The sequence below is a fragment of the Rousettus aegyptiacus genome, unplaced genomic scaffold (genome assembly GCF_014176215.1).
Source record: "Rousettus aegyptiacus isolate mRouAeg1 unplaced genomic scaffold, mRouAeg1.p scaffold_m13_p_4, whole genome shotgun sequence".
In the NCBI taxonomy this organism is placed as follows: Eukaryota; Metazoa; Chordata; class Mammalia; order Chiroptera; family Pteropodidae; genus Rousettus; species Rousettus aegyptiacus.
The window spans coordinates 8,851,857-8,879,128 of record NW_023416307.1 but is presented as its reverse complement, the minus strand read 5'-3'; the positions used below and the strand labels follow the sequence as shown (position 1 = coordinate 8,879,128).

Genomic DNA, 27,272 nt, shown 5'->3' with positions numbered 1-27,272 from the left:
TTTCACGTGCAGTAAGGCAGGACTTCTGCGTTGAAACCTTGTAAGGGGTTTTCCTCCCCTCCACAACATGCGCAGATCATTAGAACAAAAAGTGGGTGAACAGTCTCTCTTCCCTCCCAAGCCTCACAGCCAGTCTTACCACTAACATAATTAAGAAAACTAAACACCAGATATAAACCATGATAAGAAGGAGGGTGCAGGAAAAGGGTTTGTGACAACAATGGCTAGTGCAAAGTTTAGCTAATCCCACTCCCCCTTACCCTGCAGCGTTTCCTGGTAGAGCTATTCTCAGATGGATATGCTATCAGGAAAGAGCCAGTTAAATCAAAGGCACGATATGTCCACATTTATAGAAATAGAGGGAAAACTCTAGCAGCCCTTCTTGCCCATGGCCACTAGGTACTTCTCTTGTCTGTTTTAAGGCTGCCCTGTGAAGGGGAGAGATGGCCAATTATGTGAGCGAAATGGGTACTAGCCAAGAGAAGCCTCATCAGCAAATCCTTCTCTTAAATGTGACGGAAGTCCTCAGCCTCCGTTATAACAGGCTCCGGTGAAGGGATGTTTCCTCGCATTTTGGGTGCTACCCAGAAAATCTGGATGTTTTTCTCAGTTCTGGTCCACACGTTAATGAACTATTAAAATTCTTAAAAGAAGCCTTAAGATAAAGGGCTGCTGATTGTATTTATTTACTTTTAAAGTTCTTAAGCTGTTGACATCACTGCAACATACTTGCTTTCTTTACTGAGAGAGAATGATAATATCTAAAGATTTACCGAAGCAACTACAGTCTAAAAGTAACAGATATTTTCTGCCTACTGGAAGAGAAACCGTTCATAGTGAAAAAAAGCACCTGATGGGATAAAGGAGGCCAAGTCCCAGACAGTTTCCAGCTGTGTGACTCTGGAAAAGTGACTTTACCTCATCCATAGTAAGAGGATTAGCCTTGATGGTGTCTGGGATTGTTTTCAATGACAACTTTAAATAGATCTTTTTTTTTTTTTTTTGGTGTAATCATTCAGGAGCTAGTAGAGACATCTAGTTGGCTTGCCTGATTGTCTACTGTTGGGGGAATTAAAAACTTAACTCTGAATTCAAGAGACGATCTTTAAGTATAAGACACAGCACTGGAGAGATAAGGCAAACGACTGCTCTAAAAAAGCTCCTGCAGATGATTCAGAAATTCAAAGTTCTGCATTTGTGTGGAGGGGTTGTTCTTCTTATGAAAATGACCCATTACCAGTCAATCACATAGCAACCCCAGACCATTTAAACTAGGGAGTGCAATAACAGCTCGTGTCATTTTAGATGAGGACATTGCCTTATGCCACAGTAACCACTTAAATTAAATATGAAGAGATACCTATTAGGCCACAAAAATAGAACTTGGCTATTTTTTCTTATTTCTCTTGAATTTAGTCCCCCGATTTTTAATTAATGCTCCTGTTTTAAACATCTAGATAGCCCTTCCTGTTGTCTTTGGCTATGCCAGAATTTCTCAACCCCAGTGCTATTGACATTTTAGGCTACATAGTTCTTTGTCATGGGGATGTCCTATGTATTATGAGATGTTTAGCATCATCCATGGTCTCTGACTACTAGTTGCCAATAGAGTGTCATTGTCCCCAATATGGCAATCAAAAATGTCTCTAGACATTGCAAAAAGTTCCTGAGGGGGCAAAATCACTCTGGGTTAATAACCACTAGTCTATGCTTTATCTTTTTCTGAATTTTGACTTTTATTTCTTAAGCATAAGACCAATGCTATATCCCAAAGTGCTCAGAAATTATTACCCTGTTGTTATTTTCCTCAACATTACTAACTTCTTTTATATATACAAGATTTCACAATTTACCAAGCATTTCCACCCACATTGTCCTGGGAGATTAATGCGTAACAGCTCATTGTCTATATCACATTAGAAAAGAGAAGCATCTTTTCTGCGACTGTCCCAAATCCCTCTTCACTCTGCTTGGAATCCTGCATATTTGACAAAAGAGGTCTTACCATGAGGTAGATGTATTTAGGACAAGTCAGGCATCATGCAGATGAAATCTGGCACAGTCTTTTCATATATATAGATGCTTAATCACCTTGAAACAATATCCTCTCTGCCACTCAGCCAGCAGGCTCTCCACACCTTCCATTGTGTACACAGGTCCGTGCGTCTACAACTACGCATTGATAGGTGGCTTTAACGTGGCCACCCAAATTCCTTGAACCCTTTGACTCTTTCAGGGCGTTCTGAACACGGCAGTCTTTAGCTTAAACGGGACTGCTGCAATTTAATCATGGCACACTAAGTGAGACCAGATGGCGTTTTTGAGATAGAGAAACGAACATTTCCCCTCACACTCCACCTCCTCCCGACCCCTCTTACCTGCTTAAGGATTTCGGCGGCTGTTTCATGTGAACAATCAAATATCACATAGAACTCCTTGCCCTTCTTCATCTCCTTGAGTAAAGGCTTGGCGTCTTTGTTCCCAGAGGGCAGCTGGCGAATTTTGATTTTAATGTTATATCTGGAGGGAGCTTTGATGAGCTCTTGCAGGCGAATTAGACCTAGAAAATGACATCCAATCATGCAACAGACTGCTCTGTCAAGAGAATATTTGTTTATTGCCATTTATAATCACACTCATATCATTCCCAAGATGTCTCAAGAGGCCACCCAACCTAAAGGTTACACCATTGACTTCTCATTTGTCATTCCTCTTTCTGTGGCAGATTATACTGTATTTTCCTTTTGTGGGTAATGTGTGGCTGGGAAGCACAATTTTCCCAAGTATATTTTGAATTTATTTGGAATGCTATTGTCTTCTCCAGCTTGTAGCCAACATCTCAAACTTTTAACAAATCAAGTCTGTAACTGTAAAACTTTTAAAATAAAAAGTTGCTGATGCTTCCAAAGGTGCATAATGCAACAGATACACTTGTTCACTTAAAAAGCCAGCAGAAAACTAGAATTCCTTGGGGGCTATAAACCCTGTAAGTCTTTCATCAAGTATTTATATATAAAATACTCTTTACCAGTTAATTAGTTGTGTTGCTCCATATAATCTTCCAGTTCCTGCCATATAAACTACTTACAAATGGCTCATTATAGTCTCTTTCTAATATGATTACATGCTGAATTGGGAAATCCTTTCTTGATTAAAAAAAAAAAAGGTAGAATTTTTAGAGATCACAATAAAAGCAGAAATAAATTCTTCAAAAATCCACCAATGATCATTGTAGGAAAATGTGTACTAACTTGATGGAGGATGTTTGATTTGCCACAAGTGTGATTCTACTGAGCTGCACCATTTTTTCGCAGAAGCGCTTTACCTAGGGCAAGAGAGACAGCTACATCAAGCCTCCATTTCATTTCCCCTGGTGTTAACTGGTGCTTGCTACACTGCATGATGTTGGCTCTCAGTCAGCAACTCCCATTACTTTGCAGAATTGGCTTTTTTTTTTTTTTTTTTTTTTTTTACTACACAGTTCTGTGCCTTCAGGATTTGTCAGCTTCAAGTAATCAATAGAAAATATTAAGCTTTATCAGTATTCAGATGGAAATGGTGATATGTATTATGCAAGATACAGCGTGGGTACCAGCTACTTCTGGACTTCATGCATTTCTTTCATTTTCTTTTTTTATTTATTCAGTTATTTTTCCCCAGAAGCCACCTTTTTTTTTATGGCTCACATGTTAAAAGTTTCCTCTAATACTATGTATAGGTTTGGTTCTGATGTACAGTAAATTTGTAATGAAGCTACTCTTCAGAGTCAAATGGGAGGGGGCAATGGAGGCGGGAGTTAGAGAACCATATCAAGATTTAGAGCTCATTATTCTTCTTTAATTTTTTAGCATAAAAATAGAAATTGTTAGAATGATAGCCTTCCTGGACTCTTGCTTCTTTTCAAATCAATCAACACGGCTGAAGGCTCACAAGTACCAATAACGAGCCCCTTGCCCTCCTCCGGAGTCACTTGTCCTGAGCCTCTGATGAGTACTAAAAATGGATGAAACACGAGCACGTGGACTTGCACAGTTGCTAATCCTCACGATAAGCCCACGAAGCAAGCATTATCATCTTCAAATAAGGAAACCGAGGCTCAGAGCGAGTAAATAGCCAACTGAGGGTCACAGAGATTGGGGGGCCGAAGATTCACGTTGCTGTCTGTGAGCCCAGCTCTTGGCCTTGCCCCCGCACCGCCCTGCCTTACAAATAGAAATTGTTGGTGCTGCAGGAATAGAGTTTTGGATTACTTGCTAAGATCTGGAAAAATTAGATGCAGGGACCCACTCTCCTCTCTTCTTTACTCCAGATTGTTTCTCTATCACTCTCCTTCTTTGCAGTCACATACTTTTTTTGTTTTAACTTGGGCATGACCACAAGAGAGGTCAATGGGGGAAAAACACTTAAGAAGCTCACTTCATATGCTTCCATGGGCTGCTCTTTTGTTCCTTGTGGAACGGAGCGTCACCCTTGAAGTGAAGTACGTACGTCTTCCTTATCATGATGGACTTACACGTGTATGGCATTTAAAGCTGAATACGTTTTCTCTGTCTATTCATTCATGTTTGCAGAATAACATCTCCTGGATGCTCATTAGACGCCAAGCCCCGTGCCAAACGCTGGGGACAGGACACACAATCGTACTTTGAGGCGCTCACAGCCCCATAGAAAAATGTTATCCCATCAGCTCATGATGTGTTTGTGGCATCATTTACTCCTTAATTTTATCAATTACAACAAGCTGAGGCTGCTGGAGGCTGGAGCAACTTGCTCCGGGTCACATTAAGGCTGAGTGGCACATAGGGCTTCAAGCCAGGTCGACCTTTTGACTCCCAATCTAGGGCTCTTTTCACCAAATCAGTGGCCCCTCCTGCATTTTACATTTCAGGTCAACTGAGCAACTGACTGAATCATGAGATAACTAGCTATAAATAAATAACTGCAGAAATAAACAGAGAAACTTTGGATCAGCATAAAGCGTTCAACCTTTATTTGGCTAATGAGGTCATTAAACACTGCTCTCTCAACCTCAAAACAAGTGCCCATGCACTTTCATGACTTTTATAAAAGAAAGTTATTTTAATACCAATAGAGTAGAAAGGAGAACAACTTAGTACAAAAGGCCATTTTCTAATTGGACAAAATTTATGTTTGGGAAAACTCACTCGTAAGCCCCTAATGTTCTCATTTTGTCTGCATGCAGGTGAATGGCCTCAGGATAGGAGAAGGTCAGGAAATCGAAAGATTACTGACCCAAGTTTGGGAAAGAACCATGAGCCAGGAACAGCAAGGCTTACATTTTTCTTCCCCTAGCAATTGATTGCTTTAAAATGAAAAAATAAATAAAATAAAATAAAATATAGCTTTTCTGCCTTCATTAGCAGAAGTTATAGAATTTACAATTCAAAAAGCTTTCTTTTTTAGTTCCCGCAGATACAAAATGGAGAGGCAGCTTCCCCTTTTTTTTTTCCTTTTTCTTTTTTGCATTTCGCATTTTGCTGTAATCCATCACCCCATTGTAAAAGATAGTTAAAAACTATTTCCTAAATGAATAATTTTTTTTTTTTTTCAGGGAAAGGACACTGATTTGGGCACACCTCCTCCCTATGCTTATGGTCCCCTCGGGTTTGGAAGCCAGCTCCGGCCAAGGGGGTGTGTGCTCCCAGGATCAGACACCAGTCAGAGAGCCAGAGAGCGGTAAGAGAACTTAACAAAGCTGAAAATGGGAATGTGGGGGTGGCTTTCTAGCTCACTGTGGTGGAGGGACTTCAAAAATAAAATACAGATAAGGAGTCACCAACAGACCCAAGTGAAGGATATTCTGCAATAAAATTGAACTAGACTCTCCTTCAATAAAAATGTCAAGGTCACGGAAGACAAAGGAAGGCTGAAGCGTTTTAGGCCGAGAGAATGAAAGGACGGGACAATTAAATGCAGTGGGCCACTCTGGCTTTCAAACAATGCCGTGGGGATAATTTTTTATATAATTAGAGAAAATGGAAATACAGAGTGTGTCTGTGGGTGTGGGTGTGGTCAAGTCTTACTTATTCTAGAAGCATATTGTCAGGACCAGATCCAGAACAGATTTTGTCTGTGTTTTGATCAAGGCTGACCCAGCTGTCTCAATCAGCCTTTTCTTGTGGTGGGAGAGTGTGAGGACAACCTGAGCACAGGTGGCTCTCCCATAAGGGTCAGGGTGGCACGTGAGCTGGCTCTGGGCCCCTCTGGACAGGTGAAAAATGCCAGAGGGCTTAAAACACCTCTGGCCACAAGCACCCCAAGCTGGCTCTGCCTGTGCCTGGGACAAAAACCACACGCTAGAGGGACATGGCTACTAGGAAGAATCCCCATGTTTAAGCATAACCTGCCATGGGGCTTTTTGGCCAGCAAGCGCCAGCTTCCCCTAGCCCCAGTCATCTCTGCAGAGTTTCCTTTTTTAAAAAAACTATTATTATATTCATATGTGCTAATAGTATTGATTCAGTGTTAAGTTCCCTGTATTTGATTATTGTAGTGTGATTATTTCAAGGAAGGTCCTGGTTCTTAGGATGTACACTAATATATTTAGGGGTGAAAAGCTCATAATATCTGCCACTTATTTTCAAATGGTTCAATAATGCTGCTACTTATTATTATGGTTGTCGTGGTTGTTTTTATATTGAGAGAATCATCAAGCATTGAAACAAACGTGGCCAAGTGATAATCGTTGAACCTAAATGAAGGGCATTTAGGAGTTCATTGTGCCCTTCTTGCAGCTTTTCTCTAAGTTCAAATCTTTCTAAATAAAAAGGTACAAATGTGCAGTTGAAAAATAATACAAGAGCCTCCTTCCTCCACTCCCACCTCCAGAAATGCAATTGGAAGCTGCTCCTTTGGTTGGGAAAGTACTTTATAGCGAAGAGCCTGTTTATTCCACGTGAGTTTGAGCTGGGCTCTGCATATAGAGATAACTTTCGAAAATGTCAAAATGGCCAATTCTAAACACTTGCTTTGGCTGCCTACCTACTCTGCACTCAGGTATGACAAAGAAAAATGCTGATTTGCAGGCACATCGAGTAGGAACCTGTAGAGCATGTGGATGAGAAAAAAAGAACCCGCTGTTTTCAGTAGGTGTTTAAAATTTTCCATAACTTCTCCCTAAATCATAATAAACTTTGCTGTTTACATCGCCCCTTTTTATGGAGGATGCTCCACACCTTATAGATAGTTCAGTAAACCTCAGAATATACCTCTGAGGTAGATAGGTGTCTGTGCTATTTTACAGTAAGGAAAGGAATGCATGGTGAGGTTAATTGTTTGGATTAGCCCTGAAAATGAGTCACAGGTTCTAGGAATTGAAGGGACCTTAAAGGTCAAACCCAGAATTGTCGCATGAATCCCCTCTAGGCAGTTGCTGCTGAAACTTCTCCATTTGAGAAATTCTCTACCTCATGTCGCAGTCCAATTCATTTCTGGACAGCTTTAGTTATATTAATGAGCATCAGTTCAAAAGAAAAGTACCTGGGTTTTCTTGAGTCTTAATCCAATTCCCTGTTCATTAAACCACACCAGCGGGTTTGATGCCATGAAAATGAATGTAACAAGCCGAAGATAAGATCGCACATTTTAAATGTTAATTTCTTCTTCATTTGAACTTAGAAACATGCAAAATGCCATTTCACAAACTTGTTGGTATATTAATATACCCAAATCTAATAGGATTTTTAAAGGGATCTATGTACCCTCCACAGAGGAGGAAAAATTAGAACTGAGAAATGGAAATGGGTGAGTGAGTGAATTACCTGGGGAAATACAGCCCTTTTAAGTGCAGATCTTCATACATAAGCTTTTTTAAAAAGTGCATCAAAGAGAGACTATGCTTCCCAAAAGAAAAATTTTGTCACTTGTTTGCAAACTACCTCATGGAAGAATCTAGTCAAAATATTTGATATTACCTGTGTTGTAGTTAGCTTCATCAGCATATTTTGCCCCCAAATTCTGGCTAATATCAATGGTAACTAAAATAAATATACCTGGCATGCAATATCTGAAGATTAATTCCCTGAGCAAAATTCTGAAAATTTGAGTAGGATTCTGATCAGGAATGTAAGATCAGGGCTGTGTAAATATGAAAGGAAGAAAAGAATGAGAGGAGAGAGAAGGAGCAATTTATAATCTTGTTGGTACTAAGTGTCAAGGGTTTTCTAGAATCCAATTCTTTCAGGTGGAATTGTGAAAAGGCATATAGCAGAAGTTTTTTGGCTAATAGTAGTTAAAACAACCCAGTGTGCTGAGTTATTGATGGTGAAAAGATTCATTTATTTATTTATTTATTTTTTGCTACTGATCATCTTTCATTTTGGCTTAGTCATCTATGCCAAAATGTTAATTTTCTTCAAGTCCAAATCTTAGACTCTGTCAAGATTCTTGGTTCTGGACAATGTATACTAGCTGTTTTCTATGGGAAAATAGGAAAAAAATGTAATAAATGTAACAAATCTAAATCTCTATTTAAATATAGCTATAAGAGCAGCTGTTTCATTTATTTACAGAATGGTTGAGCATATTAAATGGTTTAATTATACAAAGTAATTAGAAAAGTGCAAGGCACGTAGTGCTCAAGAATTTGGTTATCATGATTTTTGTGTTCGTCGTTTCCCTTGGGCTTTCTCCCTGTTTCTTTCAACCACTGCATTTTTATTATCTCATTTCCAATTAATCCTCACTGTAAAGCTTTGAGACTATGTTTCAGGCGAGAGCTAACAGCTCTTTATTGTAACCTGTATGATAGAAATCTCAGGGCTCTGATGTGTTGAGAAAAATGACTTAAGACAACCATGGACGAAAAAAATCTGAAGGGCTATGTGTTATGAATTCAGGACTAGATGCATCTGGCTAGAACTTATTTCTTTGGTGGCCTCATGTAGTCCCATCAGTATGCTTAGGAACTCTCAACTACCTACACTTCACCTCCATTTAGATGTTTAGTAGACATTGCAAACTCAGACTTAACATGGGAAAACTGTCGATACCATCCTTCGTCTTCCAAACTAGCTCTCTCCTTTGGATCAGGCCAAAAAGCTCAGAGGCATCTTTGACGCCTCTTTTTCTCTCTTGCCCAGCTTCTACTCCTTCAGGGCGTGTGTCAGCTCAACATTCAAAACATTTCCAGAGTATGACCTTTTCTTAGTCCTCTATTGCTACCATCGCTTTCGTCTCGCTTTGATTTCTCTAGGAGCCACTTGTTTTTACCCGTGCCTCCTTATACTATCAATATAAGAGCCAGAGTGGTCTTTTTATAATGTGAATCTGATCATTTTGCTCCTCTGCTGAAAACTTTAATGGCTTCCCATTTCATGAGATGCAGAAGCTCTTCCAGTGGTCCGCAAAGCCCTCCATGATCTACAAGGCTCTCCTCTCTGACCAACTCTCCCACCATGCTTCCCCTCACTCTGATCCAACCACACTGGCCTTCCCGTTTGTTGTGAATAAAGTTTTATTGAAACACATCACACTTATTCACTTATGTACTGCCTAGGGCTGTTTCTTGCTACCTCAGCAGAGCAGAGTAGTTGTGACTGAGCCGATAAAGCTTAAGCTATATACCATCTGGCCTCCAGAGGAAAAAAAGTTTGCTGGGCCCTGTTTTACAGAAATGGTTGTGGGTACATTTCACTAAGTTTGGCCTTGAGAAAGCAGAAACTGCTGAGTATCCTCCACACTCCATTCAGTGCTCAGCTTCCCAGCTCTTTTTGATGTGTGTGAAGGAATCAAAGCCAGGCTTCCACCAGGGGTCTAATGAGGCAGAGGGGACGACCAATGAGCAGCAGCTTCTAATTGCCTAGGGTCATCTCTGAATGAGAAATTAGAGAAAAGTAGGTAACCGATGGGAAGAACATCTAGGCAACAGAGAGAGAGATGAAGCAAGACAAAACTCGACTTCCCCTAAAGGTGCTCAAGGATCTTTCTACATTTGTGCTTCTAGAGGACAGAGTTCTGCCTGCTAGTATTGAGTGAATTGAATTTCATCTTTAGAGACATGCACAGTGCTTCCATTGACTTCAGTGGGAGTCATGGGCCATTTGGTCCCACAGACATCTGCGCTGGTTTCAGGCTATTTAACACACTCCTAAACAAATCCCAACAAAGTGCTCTTTAGTGGATACTTAATTCTGGTGTAAGGGTGGGAGCTGAGCACACCTAAGTCCTTTCCTTTCCTTCAGGTTTACTGTTTTCTCCTTTTTATGGCTTACTAAGTACTGCAACCAAAACCCTGAGTCAGGCAATGTTAAATCTACTCAAAGTCAAAGATGTCACTTTTATTGATCTCAGTTGACCCGTTTACTCTCTGGGCTCCAATTTAATGGCTCAATTGATTATTCATTTACATTTTTAATGTCTTTGTGGGCAAAATCATTTTAACATGAATTATCTCTAACTTAATGGGCAACATGCAGTCTCATTTTGGATTTTCAATTTCAGCAACTATTTATTGAGCTCAGGTGAACTTAACAGGGATAAAATGGGGATTTCAGTTTCTTGTAAGAGATGGTAGAAATGATAGTATGATTTTTCTCCTGTGAAAAATGGCCAACACTTATGGGTGCTCACCTGAAATCAGAATGGTGATTAGGATATCAACTTTTGAGTCATGTTTTTCACAAATTACATTTTGTCTAAGTATGTTTTGAAATTTACACAGTTGTGCTCCTACCTTTAGTTAAACTCTTAGGTGAAATTCAAAAGTTCAATATAATTTGTTGATTTGTATTCCTTTAGGATGGTCCTGCTTTGCTAGGGATGATAGAAATAGTGTGAGGGAATTATATCATAGTGTATAAACCATGATGAGGCATAGTGTGATTTTATCAGCTCATGGAATTCTCTGTTTACAAAGGTAGGCAACGCAGAGGGTCTGCCTTCACTCGCGTTTACAGTATAATATTCTCTCTCGAGGCTCTCTGTATGCGCTTGTAGAGTTCATTTGATATGTTCTTCCTTCACAGCAAGCAGGTGAAGCTTTAAAAATATGACTGCCTTTGGCTTATCCTTCCCAGTAGAACTGTTCTGAATATAATCTTTATAAATTATATACCCAATCACCTACCTTCACTTCTTCCTAAAAGAAGATAAAGTGTAATAAGAAAATACATAAATGCAAACTTCCAGCCACTTTTATCTGACAGTTTAAAGTGGAACCAGAGTTCAATGCCAAGTAGAGGAGGCTCACTATTCATCCTCTGGGAATGGTAAGGGCTAGTGCTTAGTGAAAGGGGCAGTGAAAAATGAAATACTATTAGACGGTTTAAAAATGCTTTGCTGATAATTTTTGCTGATAATTTTATTAATATTACTGCTAAATATGTATGTTAAAAAGAAGCCAATTTCAATTCTTGGAGAAAAAATATCCCTAAAGTAAATACAGTTGTCCCTTGGTATCTGTGTAGAATTGGATCCAGGACCTCCCAGATACCAACATCTGAGGATGCTTGAGTTCCTTAGATGAAGTGGTATGGAATGATGCGTATAGTCAGCCTTCCACATCTGCAGGTTCCCAGTAGCAGATCAAAAATACTGTTTTTGATCCATAGTTGGTTGAATCCATGGATGCAAAACCTGGGATATAGTTGGACAACTGTATATTTATTGAAAAAAAAATTACATCTGAGTGGACTTAGGTAGTTCAAACGTGTTGTTCAGGGGTCAACTGTAATATTATTTCTTCCACATGTAATTATTAAGTACTTTCCTATGAGCCAGGAATGTGTTAGATATTAGATTAGAAAACTAAATAAGATAAACTTCCATTTTTAAGGAATCCCTAACCTCATAGACATGGAAACAGGTAATTGAAACACATGATATAACACTTATATTTACAAAGTGACACGGAACCCTATGGTGGTCTCAGAGAGCTTGAAGGATGAAGTGATATATGAGTGTAGTCAGAAGAAGGAGGGAGCTCACCACCTCGGGGGTATGGAGGATCATCCCAAGTGTGGGGCCACCCTCCGAAAAGAAGAGTGGGCGTGAACTTGGGGGCTGTGAGGCTAGAGGGGACGTAGAGAGGCTTCTTCCTGGGTTAATGAAGATGAAAAGGCCTGGGTGGCGGAGAGCTCTACATTAGAAAAACTTGCACTTTATTATGTGGACAATGGAGAGTCACCAGCAGAGTTCACACTGAATAAAAGGGGTCCTGAACTCCGACAACCCTCAAAACGTAACCCGAAGGCAAAGGGGGACGATACCGTTAAAAGAAACTTTCAAACGGGATAGGGTCAGAGACAGTGTCTAGGGAGAGCAAAGCGTGGAGCACCACGTTTCTGTCCTGCACCCTAAAATAAGCAGCTGGGACATACCAGCTTTCTTAAGGGCTCATCTCCGGAGGGTCGATGTCCTTCCTCCATGAAATGGTCAGCTTTCTCGATCTAGCCTCTAACTGGATCCCTCTTTGTTAACCCACTTAGAAACTTTTGTAGACATTTATGCTGCTGGTTATCAAGTCGCAATCATACCTTATGCTCATTCTCAAACTTTCTCTGCACTTTTCAAGGAAAGGAGTCCAGGGCCCAGTCTTAATAGAATTGGATGAATGAAATAATATTTTTAATATTCTGATTAGATTATAACATGTATCAAAAGGTGATAGTTCTTAAAAACAAAATAAAACAAAACAAAACTCCTAAATTCGATGATGAAAAGATCAACTGGCCAAAAGGAATTAGAATTAGCTAGACATGGCATTCCTAAATTAGAGTACTCCATTGGCTTAATATAAAAGCATTTCCATGCACTCCGCTTGGTGCGTTAATGCCTACAGGACACTCTGGTTCCCTCTGTTTAGACCAAACATGGCCAGGAGCAGTCAAGGGAGCATCCCATACCTGTGCTGTCTTCATACACCACAGTCACTGTCTTCCAGTTGTAGTAAAGGACCAGATCCAGGATGGCCCTGCTGATAGCCGCATAATCCGGGTAGAGGTTGATGTAAAACAAGTCTTTGTTGTCCACCGAGGGGTGTTTCCAGCGGGTCTGGATGTGTGGAACTTCGAGAGCATTGCAAATAGACTGCACAGCACTGACCGAGGAACTGTGGGAAGGACCAAAGAGAGCAGCCACACCAAGAGCCAGCTGGTCACACGCTGATGCCCAAAGACGAGAAGGGGTTGGGAAGAGAGGGTAGCAGGGAAAAGAGGAGAGAGAGTTCCATAAATTTAATGTTTCCTTCCATGAATCCTCTTTTTAGCTTCACTATTGGAAACTTTCCTCCACTCTTTATCTGCATACTTAATCCAACTTCCAGAATTCCTCGGACACTAAAACACCGAGAGATGTAAATGTAGAACTGATTAGCAACGCATCATGGGACCACCTCCCTGCAAATGAAAATGAGAGGCTGGTCTCGCTTCATTACCTTTAGTCAGACAGAGTTTAAATTCCTTGCTGGGTGTGCTGTTACCCAGGAGCACTCAGAGCTAGCCTACAAGCCACTTCCTAAGTAAACGCCATGTGAATGGAGTTGTGTCATATGCCGGGGTGACAGTGAAGATGTTAATGTAGTCATAGGACTGAGAAGACTCTCTGGGTGACTGCAAAGTGCTTTAGATCCTGTCTTCCCACAATTCACATAGGCGTCCCAGGATTACTGAAAAACTGCTGAAGAATGTTAAGTGAGACTGATACCTAATTAATTAAACAATAATCGAATAGCATAGCTTAAAGGGACCTTAGAAGACATTTTGTCCAACCCAGTAATAGACAGTGGAGTACGTCAGGACCACTGGATAATAGCAGAGCTGTACCAGAGCCCAGGGACTCAGTTCAAAGTCAGGCCTTTCTTTAACTCAATAGCAGTCAACATGTAACCTTACAAAATCAAGTCAACATGTATTTAAAATTAAGTTATAACATTTATTTTTCTCATTGTAAGGTTATGCACACTTATTGAGAGAATTTAGAATATTTGAAAGCAGAAGGAAGTGAAAAAGGCCATGTAATTCTATCGTCTTGGGATAGCATCTATTTATATTTTGGTGACATATAGATATTAATATATATATATATATATAAGAATCATATAGATGCAGTTCGATGCATTACTTGCTTTATTTAAAAATAAATTTGACACTAAAGAATTCCTTTTCCTGAATCAGTACAAATTCTTCAAAATTATGTTTTTATGGTTTTTAGAATAGCCCTTTAAGTATGAATATGTCATCATTTAACTATTCCTATGATATCGATTATTTAAGCTGCTCCTAATTTTATGCCGTTATAAGTAATATTATAGTAGTTATTTTAGTTCTTATATTTTTCTCTGAATTTTACATTGTAGTCTTAGAGTACATGTTCAGCTGTAATTAAAGGTTGTCGATATTTTTAAGTTACTCGATACAATTAATCAAATTCCCTTCTAGAGAGGTCGGGACATATTATATTCTACAACCATGCAAAATCGTGCCTCCTTATTATATGCTAGCATAAATTTATGCTGGCATGAAATCTAAATTTAATAGCATTTCAAATTTATATTTTAATGCTAGTTTAAAGGAATTCGAAACTCCTGAGAGATAATTGAATACTTGAATAAAAAGATAGCATATTTTATAAATGAAATTGTGTTAATATTCATAATGATGTCATTCTAGAAATAAAAGTAAGTAGAAAAAACTATTTGACTTAGAATCATCCAACTTGATTTAGAGAGAAAAATTAATAAAATTTTGAGAGCCAAATTCCAAATATCTGTGGGGCAGCAAATGTTGACAGCCATTCACGAGGAAAGCTTTTGGCTCTTGGCACTGATTTAGCACAGGAGATGCGAAGACATATAACTTTCTGCATTAAGTCCCGTAAATTTAAGTTGCTATGATCCTCAGAAGCTCATCTGATGAATGTGTTTTGAATGGTTAGCAAGATACAATGAAAGCATGAGAATATACGAACCGTTGTTTTGTCTAACACGGGCAATGGATGGAGATTCCTGCTAATATTTAGCTCTGGGATGCTAATAGTACTTGACAGAAAATCAATCCTTTTGAATTCTGTTTGCCAGCAAATTACTAGTTTTAAGAAGCTTTGGGGGTGTTTAATTTACAAGTACTGGCAGGTACTTCAGATCACGAAAAAAGCTTTCGATTTTATGTGGGTTGAAGTATAATGGTTACATGTGGTTGGCTTTCTGAGGTATTTACTCAGTGCTCTTGGGGTGTGTGTGTGTGTGTGTGTGTGTGTGTGTGAGAGAGAGAGAGAGAGAGAGAGAGAGAGAGAGAGAGAAAGAGAAAGTTAGAGATCTAACCCATAGAGATAATCTATGTGATGATGCCTTGTAAACTTAAATGCTATATAAATTTTGTATCTGTTCATAGAGAGTTCTGACCTATGTAGTATCTGCAGCTCCATACATTTTTAAAAGAAATATTCTCGTTACTAAGATCATGCCCTACGTAGAAAAAAAAAAATCATTATGCTATTTACTTTTTGTCTGTGCTCCCAAGAAAACAAGTTTTACATTTTGTTGTAAAAAAAACAAAAAAGAATTTTACAGAAGAGTGCATTAGGTGAACACATTCTATAATCCTAACTGGGTTGATTCTGTGTAGAAACAACCAGTGTTTAGTTACTTGGAAATCAGCAAGAACATGGCGTTCGTTATATTTCATTTATTTGGGGGTTTTTGTTGGATGAAGCTTTTCTTTATGAGAGAAAGAGCCCCTCTCTTCTGGGGTGACGAGCACCTTTGTTTTCACACAAACGTCTCAACTTCTTGATATAGGCCAAGCTTCGAGCATATCAAATATGACAGTGCTTCGCAAAGTCCCCTTGGAAGGGCCTGGGGGGTGACTCGGGGAGCCCCACAATTCCAACAGTTCTCCCCATGAGAAAACCTTGCAGCCTACACATAAATTAGATGACTTTTTAGAAACTTCTATGTTCAGAAGCAAAAGAGAATCAAATGATCAAATGCAAAGGTTATTCTCATAGGTTTAATCTTCGTTTTAATTTTTTTTCCCCCAGTGGATATCTTTTTCTACCTGGAGCATGCACAGAGCTCAATGAACTTCTTTGACTCCAAGTTTCCTCTTTTATTTATTTGTTTGTTGTATTAGTTGTATAATTCCATTTTTTCCTTATTTTTAAACTTTTTTTTTTATCAAGGTATAATTGACATAGAACATTATATCAGTTTCAGGTGTACAACTTAATGATTCAGTATTTGTAATCTTTGTAGTTTTACGATCTTGTATAAGCGAGTTAAAAAAAAAAAGAGAGAAAATGCTTGGTAAACCAGGGGCTTACAACCCTTTAAAATTCAGGGTGTGAGTTATATGCGCCGTGGGCATTTCCACACGCTTGGTGGATATGACCTTCCACAAAGTTTTATTTGACTGCACTGCACAATTTCATGGTGGTATCTCAGCCTTGGGAAGGAAAAACAGATCAAGCTTGACATTTTCCATTCACAGCTGAACCAGTTAATCACAGAGTACAGGGCACTGAAGGGTAAGCTAATCAGAAAGGCCCACAACACAGAGCTGGGCCACATCCATTAGGACAGTTGCGATTGCTCTGGACAGTGACATCTGGTACCAACCCCGATTTCCTGCAACCCATTTGCACAAAGATGCCCACTTTGAAAAAGGGCATCGAAAAGAAGGTGACTTGTAGAGCAGTCATATCACCCAAGGAAGCTTTTAAAAATGTGAAAATAGTTACCTCTCCGGGAGGCTTCGAAACTATCAAAAAGGTTAATTCTCTGGATGTCGTAGGTTAATGTGATGTTGGGCATCAGGGTTCGGTTTCTGTTAATGCTGGTCACTGCGAACTTGAACGCTAATTCCTCAACATTAACAGGTTCGTTTTCCACAGTTTCAAAAATCCCTCCTGCAGAAGCAAAAGAGACGCACGAGAACCATTAGTTATATTGTTCACACATTTTTTTTTTTTTTACAAAGAATAATATAAATGATTCAAACAAAAGGTCCAAAAGAATAAACGTAAGAAATGTAGGCATGGTCTGAACAGATCAAAAACTAAGCGTTAAAAGTTAAGTTCATCAGCATGTGTGACTGCAGATAAATAGACCTAATTTCATACATATGCATTGTATATTACCTCCGAGATGGCAAATGTATTCCCAATATTTAGTACCAAGGAAAGCAGAACTGATGAAATATGGTGAGGAGGGATTTTCTATAGTTTGAAGATGAATCCTGCTCTGGTTGTCTTAAATATAATTTAAACTGTGTCCTGCTACAACCATCCTTTCTTAGAATGAAGCTCTTTCTGTTCAGAAACAGACATTCTAGACCCTAGAGGGATCATAGAGTTGAGTGGGGTCAAAACGAGACACACATACACTGAGAGTTTCTGAATAAAAACAGCTCTTCTGTTCTTGGTGGCTCAGAATTATGGGGTCATATTCTAGTACTTTCCAAAAGTCATGGGCTGATTTAAAGAACTGCTTTTTATTTTTAATTTTTTTTTGAGAAACTGTTTTGTCCTGCTCAAAAGCAACCCTTCCTTCTATCTCTAAAGATACTTTCTTCCTCTGTATAAGAACACGTGCACTGTGTCTGTGATATCTTAGCCATGAGAATCTCATCAAAAGTAAAATACCAGTGCTTAAAGCCTCATCAGGGAATCCAGCTCTGAATTTGCTTGAAACATTGATGTTGATGGAACCATTTAAGTATTATTAACTGTACATTCTTAATGTTCTTTAAGAGTTGTCTTGGATTATAAATAGACACGGGGCATACAGTAGTGGCTCTTAATTGGCTTCCATTTAACTTACTCCTTGATAGACCAATATTCCCAATTTCCTTTGAAAAACACATTAATTGGTGCCCATGGGATGCCAATACTTGTCAGCTAGCAGATGGCTATTCCTATACTCTCACCATTGAGTGATGCCTTACCAAAGGTCAGTTGTAGGTTTGTAGCAAACTTGTCTAGGCTAGATAGATTAAGTTTAAGTTTTCTACCCACTCAAAAATATATATATATATATATGTATAAAAAGAAAAATTTGAAACTAAAAATCAAAAATAAACATCTATAGGCACAGGTATGATTTAGGTCCATCCTTTCTTAGAAAGAGAACTCCACTAGGCAGAGTCTAATTCAAAGAAATTACATTGATTCTACTTTGGAAGAATAATAAACAAATAGTAAACATATTTACAATTTTTAAGTTAAAATTATTATTACTATTATTATTTGCAATGCCCTGCTCTACTGACTGTTATTAAATAACCAATTACAATTGTCAGGTTGGGGAAACTAAAGCAGGTTTATATTGAACTATTTTGGCTCCTTTTGGAAATATCTCTGGCTTTCATAGACTGATGATAGATGTTCATAAGGAGATCATTTTCATGTTCTCTGAGAAACTAGAGTTGAATGCCATGTGACCATGATACATGACCATGTTAACCGTTACCTATGAGTCCATATTGAACATTTATTGTGAAATCACTGTTAGGAAAATTTTTACTCTTAAATGACTTTGTCTTTTTCCTTTGTCACACAATCGTAAGCAGGTTGTTGGTGGGTGGCAGAGGGGATCTTTCTGTTTCTCTCAGAACTGTTAGTGGATGCTGAACAGCAAGGTCATAAGCTCACATCATCGACACTTGGTCACCAGAAGAAGATAGATGTAGGCTGGGTTTACCGCTGCAATCAAGCTGACTCACGATTGGAATAGCCCCGACTCAAGATCAGAACCTGGTGTTAGGGCTTACACAGTAATTAGCTGCACTTATTTGTTTACTCATTGTCTCCTGAGCACATGTGAGAACCCTCAGGAAGACAGACTATGTCTTATTCAGAGTCGCCACCCTTATGGAGACCGAAGTATCTTAAGATGTTCAGCCTCCCAGCTGTTCAGGGGAAAAGTCAATTATTGGCTTAGAAGTGCACATCATTAACTTGTGTGAGGCAGGCTGGTGAGACGGAACAAATACCTGAATAGGAATCAAGAGGTTCTGAATTTTGGACCTTGGTCCACCTACTTACTCTTTGAGAAGGATTTTTAAGTGCTAGGAAGAAAGTTACTATGAAATACCTCTTTCACTGTAAATATTCCATTTAAGTCTTATTAAATACCAAGTAGGAGGTAGTGTTCCTGTTTTTATAAATGAAAGATCACACATTTTGCCTAGCTTATTCAAAGTCACACACACACATGCGCGCACACACACACACACGCACACATTTCACCAACTTATTTCTGATATCCTTCATCTCTAAATGTGGGCTAATATTGCCTCCTTTCTTGCTTTGGAGAATTGTTCTGTAAAGGGAACAATGTAATGTAGTGTAAGTGCCCCAAAACTCAATCGCTCTCCAGAAATAAATTATTATTACACATGGATAATGAGGCTAAAAAGAGGAAATGGCATGTGTAGAACTGCCTGCTCATGTCAATATTATTCTTTTGTTAAATAGTTGTTTTTTCCATAAAGCAGAATGTACCTGGGTTTAAGAGAATTTTAAGTCTTTTAATTATATCCTTTGGCAGTATGTAGGTGAACTCTGCTCTGTTATTTTGGGGGCATTTTCTTTCATTCCTTCACCAAGCAAGCATTATAAATGATGGCATTTACTCAACATCCTTCCACATTCTCCTTTTTTTTTTTCCTCTTAGAGAAAGCTGCTGATAAATACCCAAAACCTGCAGTGAAGCGAAGTGTAGAGAGGGCTGGGAAAGTACTATTAAAGTGAAATCTCAGAAACAGGAGAAAGTTGCTGTTAGGAGTGCAGGTCACACAGCAGCCCTTGTAGACTGGATATGTGTGATCCTGTGATTTATGATAAGAAATATGTATTTGGTCTTTGACCCAGTTTCTGGCACAGAGCTCTTAAAACCCTTGAATTTTACTGGAGGAACTACCTATAAGTAGGAAGAGAGTTTCAAGGATGACATCAAAGGTGAAGAGAAGCACGGGTGTTTGGTTTGGAGCATGATTGATCTCACGGCGCCTATTACAAATCCAAGTGGAGACACCGACCAGGAAGTTAGATGCATTGTGGGTCTCATGAGAAAGGTGTAATCTGGAGATAGAAATTTGAGTCATGATATTTAAAGCCATAAGACTGGTCGACATCACCCAGGGGCAGGTGTAGACAGGAAGGCAGAGACCGAAGTGACGCAGTTGCAAACCAAGGGATGCCTAGGACCACCAGAAGCTGGAGGAAGCCGGGACTTGGATCTCCCCTGGAGCGTCTGGACGAGGCGGGACCGTGCTGACGGCTGGATTGCTCAAACTTCTTGCCTCCAGTATTGTGAGAACAACTTTTCCTTCCTTTAAGCCACCCAGTTTGTGGTGATTCCTTAACAGCAGCCACAGAAAACAAACACGCTATCCCAGTTGTCTTAAGTCTCCATAGTGGCTGCTTTCAATTACTGCATCTTTTCCTCTTTGTAAAATGTCACTTTGTTCAGCACTTCAAATAACAACCTCTAGCTCTCTAACTTGATTTCGCAGATCAAGCAAGTAGTTGCATCATGCAGCACATTGAAATTCTTTATTTATTACATTTTCCTATTTTGTCCTGAATATGGCAGGACTAAGATGTTACTGTTCGCATTCTAATAAACCTTACTAACTCTCTTAACTAGCTGCTGTGTGTTCATTGCGACAAACGGTGAGATCGCTCAGGAAGGGAGAGAAAGACTATTAGCTGACAATCGAGAAATGAAAAGCTTCAGTAGTGTTAACTCTTGTTTTGTATTTCTGTGGAATAATGACTATTCTAGAAGCTATCAACAGAAAACGAGATGGTGATTCGATCAATTCCTTCGCTGATAGGAAATATATACCTTAAGTATACATTATATTGTCTCTGTTTTTTGCCATGTCCATAATTCTAATTTGTTACATCATTACTATATGTTATTATAGACTGGCCTATGCTATGTCTTTAATTTCAAGGTTACAAATTTAAATTCTAAGATTCCCTTAGGTAAATGTTCTATTCCCACTCAGCTTACCTCTTTTTGTTTGACTTTTGTAGATCAACATAGTCTTAGTAAAGATTTTATGCTATACAAATTTGGATGGAAAGCAGGCATTCCTTGACCTAAGGGAGCATGAAAGGACAAGGGTTACCTGGATTTTTACCTTTCAAGAAGTCTTGGATAAGGACAGAGCTGTGAGTAAGGAAAACGACCTCATCAGTGGTCTGGTTTTTGCTTAAACCTCTAGAAGTGTCTTTTTTGCTTAAACCTTCTAGAAGTGTCTTTAGATACTGGTGTCTTTTGAAGAGGAAACGTGGGATTTAATGTCACACCTTAATAACCACATCCAAGCTCTCTCCTTGATGTCTCTACGAGAGCTAACTTAGTAGGAATGGTGTTTAAGGAGGAAGAAAAAATTTCTATGGAATGAGGGGTTCCTAATGTGCTTTAGAGGGTAGCAGTTGTGGGAAATGCCAGAGAAGGGAAAGGCTGTGGGTTATATGCAGTTTAGCAGATGCTGCCAGTAATTTTTCTTAATAAATTTGAGTTGCACATTTAAAATAAATATTCAAAGCCAAAGGTATTTTTTGTTCCAGTAATATTCACTATTCAATTCATCAAATATTATTGGCCATCTATTAACATCTAGGACTGTGCCTGCAGCAGTGGGACATATAAAGAGGAAAAGGACTTGGCTCTTGCCCTCGGCAGAATTTCCTGTCTGTTGGGAAAGGTCGAACTAGTGGTGGTAGGTTACAGAACAGGAAATCGTGTACGGCAGCCCGTCATTCCATCACCAAAACAAGAAGCCCGCTCTATGTCCCCTCCAATGTGGTCTTTCCTGTTCCCTCCAGCCAGAGGTGAACTCTCCCTGTTTTTTGATAACATGAAATCTAGCTCATATTTGCAGACTTAATTTGGGTGTCAAATCTTAAACTGAGAAGTCTAACCTTTCCTGGAGGGTAGGGACAATGTTTAGTGGTACTTGCCCTCTCTACCAGGACTATATACAATGATTTCAACATAGTATATTGTCGTCAACAAATGATCATTCAGTTGAGGTGAGTCCCTTCTTTGTGCCTTATCGTGGTGTGTGATAAAGTAGCACATTTTACCAAGACAAGTAAGCTTATGAGAGAGGTGGGAAGGAAGGAGGGTGGCTGGTGGAGTCGTGTTAGTGGGCTGACTGACTTTCCCCATTACTGCCTTTGAAGTGATAATCGCTCGCTCTCCCAACCTTTATGGCCCATTGTCCCCAAGCACTTAGAAAGCTCTGATTCTCTCTAAACGCTCACTTCTCATCAGACTGCCGGCACCTTAACATCATGGAGAAATGCCTCATCTCTTATTCATTTATAGATTTAAGGCGAGATTCTGCAATACTGCTGAATGATTCTTGCCAAACTTTTATTCTTATGAAAGTCTGTGATTGTTCTAATGTCTCATGAGATCAGTTACATCTTTAGCTTTTTAACATCTCATTTAAATGACACATATTCATACATACTAAAGGGCTCAAATTCCATTTATTTACTTGTTCATTAAAAAAAATGGAATATGTCAACTCTACGACCTGTCTTTCTAGGGATGCTGTGTTATGCATTTCACCACTATTTTCTAGTATCCTTCCCCCTTATTTCTGCTACTTCTCGAGATGAAATGTCTTCTTGCTGAGAAGGAGATATTGCTGTTAAAGATGGGAACTGATGTCTGAAACCAGAACAAGTGGAAGCTCACAGCTCCGACAGAGCAGTATTTACTGAAGTGTGTGCAGAAGTCGCCCGTGAGATGCTGTGCACTAAGGGAACTCAGTGGTCAAATGTGTTTGGGAAGCGTTGCTTCCTCTCATCCCTTTTGGGGATGTCACACTGCACAGAAGTGTATAAAGGTCGCTCAGAAGTCCCGCAGCAAAAAAAGCCATTTGCCTCTGTTAAACCCAGTGTTTCTCCAATTCATTTGATTATAGGACAATTTTCCTTGTAACTCGGGCCAGTGGTGGAATTGCTGTCCCGAGAAACATACTTCGAAAAAATCTGACCCGATGAACTTTGTTCTTTGGGACTGAGTGAAATAATTTGTAGGCTTAAATACTCTTTCTGTACTCATTTTAATGAAAAGTAAGACATTAGGTTTTTGATCAGAAATATAAACCTTCTAATGATGACATTGCTTTAAAAAATTTATGTTAGATTTATATCATCCTTTTTTCCCCTCTTTCTTTCATTTGCAGAAATAACCTAAACATGAGATGGTCTGTATTTCCATGAAAAAGTTTTCATCAGTCATCTCATAGGTATGTTGTGAGAAGGATACAAGTCCTTGACATTTAATGTAAATATTTAAAAATGCAAAGTCCTTTGCTGCACTTTCTTCTCATTTTTCTTTATTATTTTCCATTAGTTTTTTTTTGTAGCTCTGTATATTTTATTTGAAAAATTAAAAAATACTTTTTAAGTAATTTTTTATTTGAAGTAATTAAGATATTATCCTTTTATCTCTTGCCATTTTTCATATGGCACTGTACCACAGGCATCTGCTCCCCCCGATACCTCTGCTTTGTGATACTTGTCTATATATCCAAACTACTTTTTGGATATATCATGGTTTACTTAATCAACCTCACTTTTTTGATAAGTTGTTGCTAATTCTTCACTTATAAATCCTATTATGATTAACATTTGGTGCTATTCATGATTTTGCTGGAGGAAAGAAAAATGCCCTGAAATGTAGTCGATAGGTTATAAGTCATAAGCAATTCAAGCTTTCATTCTGTAATGCTAAACTGCCATGCAGAAGCGAAGGCTAACCAATCTGTACTTGTAGCCACCGTGTAGAAATGCCCAATTAAATTGCAACCTTGCTAAGAATTTGTAAGTTTTTCGTTGTTGTTGTTAGTGACAGACAGTATTATGATTGCTTTAATTTGCATTCCTTTGAATACAGATGAGTTTAATTTTTAATACTTATTTACTACCTATTTGTATGTCTGTAATTTATATTACTTGTTCCTTTCCTTTGCCTTTTAATATTTTGAGATAGCATTGTTTTTGGTACAGAAGCTACATATGTCACCTCCTGGATGGAGACTTAACTGCCAGAGAGAGAACTCCCAGAGCTCTCTTTTGTTTTCCTCTTTCCTGGTGACTGGGACAATATAAGTGACAGTTGCCTCATCAGCCTGGGATCCATGGGAGGGCATATGGAGCCGAGCCTGCAACAGATTCTCTCTAGTCATTTCAGCAAGAGAGCATCTTTGGTTAAAGTTTCTATTTGGGGGTCAGGCATTTATTACAGTAACTTTCTATCCTTGTGAGACTGTTGGAATATTTACAATTAAAATTTTCTCCTCTATCCACCAAACTGTATGTATTCACACACATAATTACTATTAGAATTTTAAAAAGATTTTTTTTTATATAATTGTGTTATTTAAACCATTTGAAATTTATTCTGGTGTATGGCATTGGGGGAAGCTAATATAATTATATATGCTACATATAATTATGTATATATAATTAGCTACTGATGTGTTATAGCACCTTTGTCATATATTGAATTATTATCTCATTTAAATTCTGAACTATTCTGTTGTGTTGACCTTTCTGTCTATGTATATGCTAGTATTGTATTATGTTAATACCATATTTAATGTTTGCTAGGTAAAGGACTTTCCTGCAAAATTACTCTTCTTATACAATATTTTCTTGAAAAATTTTGCCTCTTTATTCATTGAAATTCTTTTGAGAATATCATTAACTGTATAAATTATTTTTTGGAAATATTAAATTCTATCCTATGTAAGAACATAGGCATTTATTTATATCAAGATACATATATTTATTAGTTTTATTTTATAGTTTTAAAACAAGTTGCACATTAATATTTTTATAGCTATTTTAGGGGTTTTTAACAGTTCAGTTTGATCTTTTATAATATTTTATTTTTTGTAATTGATTTTATTTTATTCCTCAACTTTATTGAATGACAAATGTAATTGATTTTATTTGCGTATGTGTGTGTATCTACATCTAGTTAATTTCTTACACTATCATTAAACACTTTAATTTTCAGTTTATTGTGCTGAGTTTTCTAATAATATTTTCCATAATGGCTTTAACTGTACTTGAATTAAACACTTAAGCTCTTAAACAGTTATGTCACTGTTCTTTTGAGCTCAAAAGTTCTTAAAACATGAGGTTGAATATCAAGTACATTACTATTTATATTATTTTGTCAGACAAAATTTTGCTAATGTCTGGAGTAGGAAGCAGTATCTCTTCCTCTCAGGATAAATGCTAAGGGATCAGTTTGTTTGCCTTTTTAAAATATTTAAAAATAGCTCTCCCCTGACATGTAAACTATACTTTGTCATTTTTAGCTGCTAAAAATTTATGACTGAAAAAAATTATAAATGTGTCTACACTTTGTTCATTATTAATGCATTTGGGTTTGCACATTTACGTCTCCATATTGCTTCGCTTGTTATTTCACACATTTTAACATGTGTTTTTACGTTCTTGTTACTTTATAGATATTTTTAAAATACATTATTTCCTCATTGACTCAAGTTAGTCATATTTATTTTTAAATTTCAAAGTTTGAAGTTTCTTTAAATATTTCTTTTTCCTAATTAAAAATAAAGCAGCTTAAGTATGGTATTGAAAATATGAAATATGTGGGAAAAGGTGAAAAATAGTCATTTAAAATTCTACCACTCAGAGAGTTAATAATATCAAGATTTAGGTGTATTTTCTTCTAACATATATATTTTTGGAAATATGTAAATGTACACAATCATATTGCATATAAAGTACAATTTTGTGCTTTCTCAATGGTATTTCTATGTTAATTAATATTTGCTTAAACATAATTTTAGTGACGTATCATTCCATCTCAAAAAATAAGTTTGTTTAGATAACTTTATTGTTAGATATATTTTTATTTCCTATTCTTTGTTATCAAAAATAATGCTTCAACAAATATATTTGTGAAAAAATATTTACTCATCACTCTATTTCCTCAATTCTTTTATATGGAATTTGAAGTTTAATAATATGCTCATTTTAAAAATTCTTGATGCATATTACCTAATCAAGCTCAAGAAAGATTACATTAATTTACATACCACAAGTATATAAAAGTGTACATTTCTCTGAATTTTTGACATTGTTAATAAAATCAATTTCTTAGGTATAACTTGAAATTAATGCTTATTTAAATTCACATTTTATTGACTATTAATAAAGTTGAACATTTTCCCTAAAATGTCCTGTTATTTCATTGTATTTGTTCTTTTGGCCATTCTTAAGTCTTGGTCCTTGCCCATTTGAGTGGTGTGTTCATATTTATCTTATGCATTTATGTCTTGAAGAAAGAAATGATCTTTCCATAATTATTTCAGATACTTTTTCTAATTTGCTATGCCTTTAAATTTTATTTAACCTTTTTTTTTCTGATTATAAAAGTTTTATATTTTTATGTAATTCAGTCTATCTTTTTATAGTGAAAATATTTATTCCTTCTCTTCTTTTTGGAAACTGCTTCCCACTCATGCTTCTGTATTCTTCCTGTGGTGAGGCAGGCGTGGCCATATTATGTGATGCTGACAGCTGAGTGTTTCAACATATGTGAATGTCTCTCTTGCTGGAGTTTTGTACCAGGACCAAGAGAAAGTGAGTCCACCTTTCTTCAGGTATTCAAGACGTGATGTTGAAACCTCAGCAGGTGTCGGCACACTGCCTTTTACCATATTAATTAGAGAAATGGAGGAGGCCATGTGTAGCGATGAGAATGAAGAAGGTGTATAGAGGAGAGCAGAGATGAAAAAAATCTTAATGGGGTTCAGGTCTCTCCTTCTAGTTATTTCTGGGGTACAGGCACATTCTTTCCTTTGCATCTTAATATATGTATGATAAATTCCCCTTTTTAGCTTACACAATGTCATACGGGTTTTTGTTAAATCCAACCAAAGTTCTGATATTTTATGTAATAAAGTTTGTTTCATTTTTGTAATGCTTAGAAAATTCTCTTCATGGTAAGATTGTGAAAATACTCTCTAACATTTTTTTCTGTTGACTTTTAAATATTTAGTGCTCTAAGGCATTTAGAATTTATTTTATGTATGCCGTGAGGTAAACATCTTTTAAAATATGTGTATAATCAACCATAACTATATTAATAAATATGCTGTACTAAAATCAGTTACGATTGTTGTAGACTTTTAGACAAATGAATAGTAAATATTGATCAGGTGTTAGGATATACTTCCTAAGCTTTTTAGTTTCGTTATGAAGGATGTGTGGAATTTTGAAATGTACAAAAATAGAGG

The 27,272-nt window shown here is 37.6% G+C and overlaps 1 protein-coding gene and 1 long non-coding RNA gene across 6 annotated transcripts in view; one reads left to right on the top strand and one right to left on the bottom strand.

Moving 5' to 3' along the window:
- The window catches only part of LOC107514426, a 116,295-nt gene extending 92,948 nt beyond the window's left edge, over positions 1 to 23,347 (top strand). Inside the window, exons 5-6 of the long non-coding RNA XR_004950532.1 lie at positions 5,573 to 5,697; positions 23,175 to 23,347. This is a non-coding gene — a long non-coding RNA (uncharacterized LOC107514426). The remainder of the gene's footprint in view (positions 1 to 5,572; positions 5,698 to 23,174) is intronic.
- Positions 1 to 27,272, bottom strand: part of GRIK1 (glutamate ionotropic receptor kainate type subunit 1) — a 330,275-nt gene that overhangs the window by 114,122 nt on the left and 188,881 nt on the right. For all 5 annotated transcript variants that reach the window (XM_016152124.2, XM_016152125.2, XM_016152126.2 and 2 more), the window contains exons 2-4: positions 16,696 to 16,863; positions 12,864 to 13,121; positions 2,379 to 2,560 (exon numbers count right to left, since the gene is read on the bottom strand). In XM_016152124.2, coding sequence (XP_016007610.1) covers positions 2,379 to 2,560; positions 12,864 to 13,121; positions 16,696 to 16,863 — 608 coding nt within the window. The remainder of the gene's footprint in view (positions 1 to 2,378; positions 2,561 to 12,863; positions 13,122 to 16,695; positions 16,864 to 27,272) is intronic.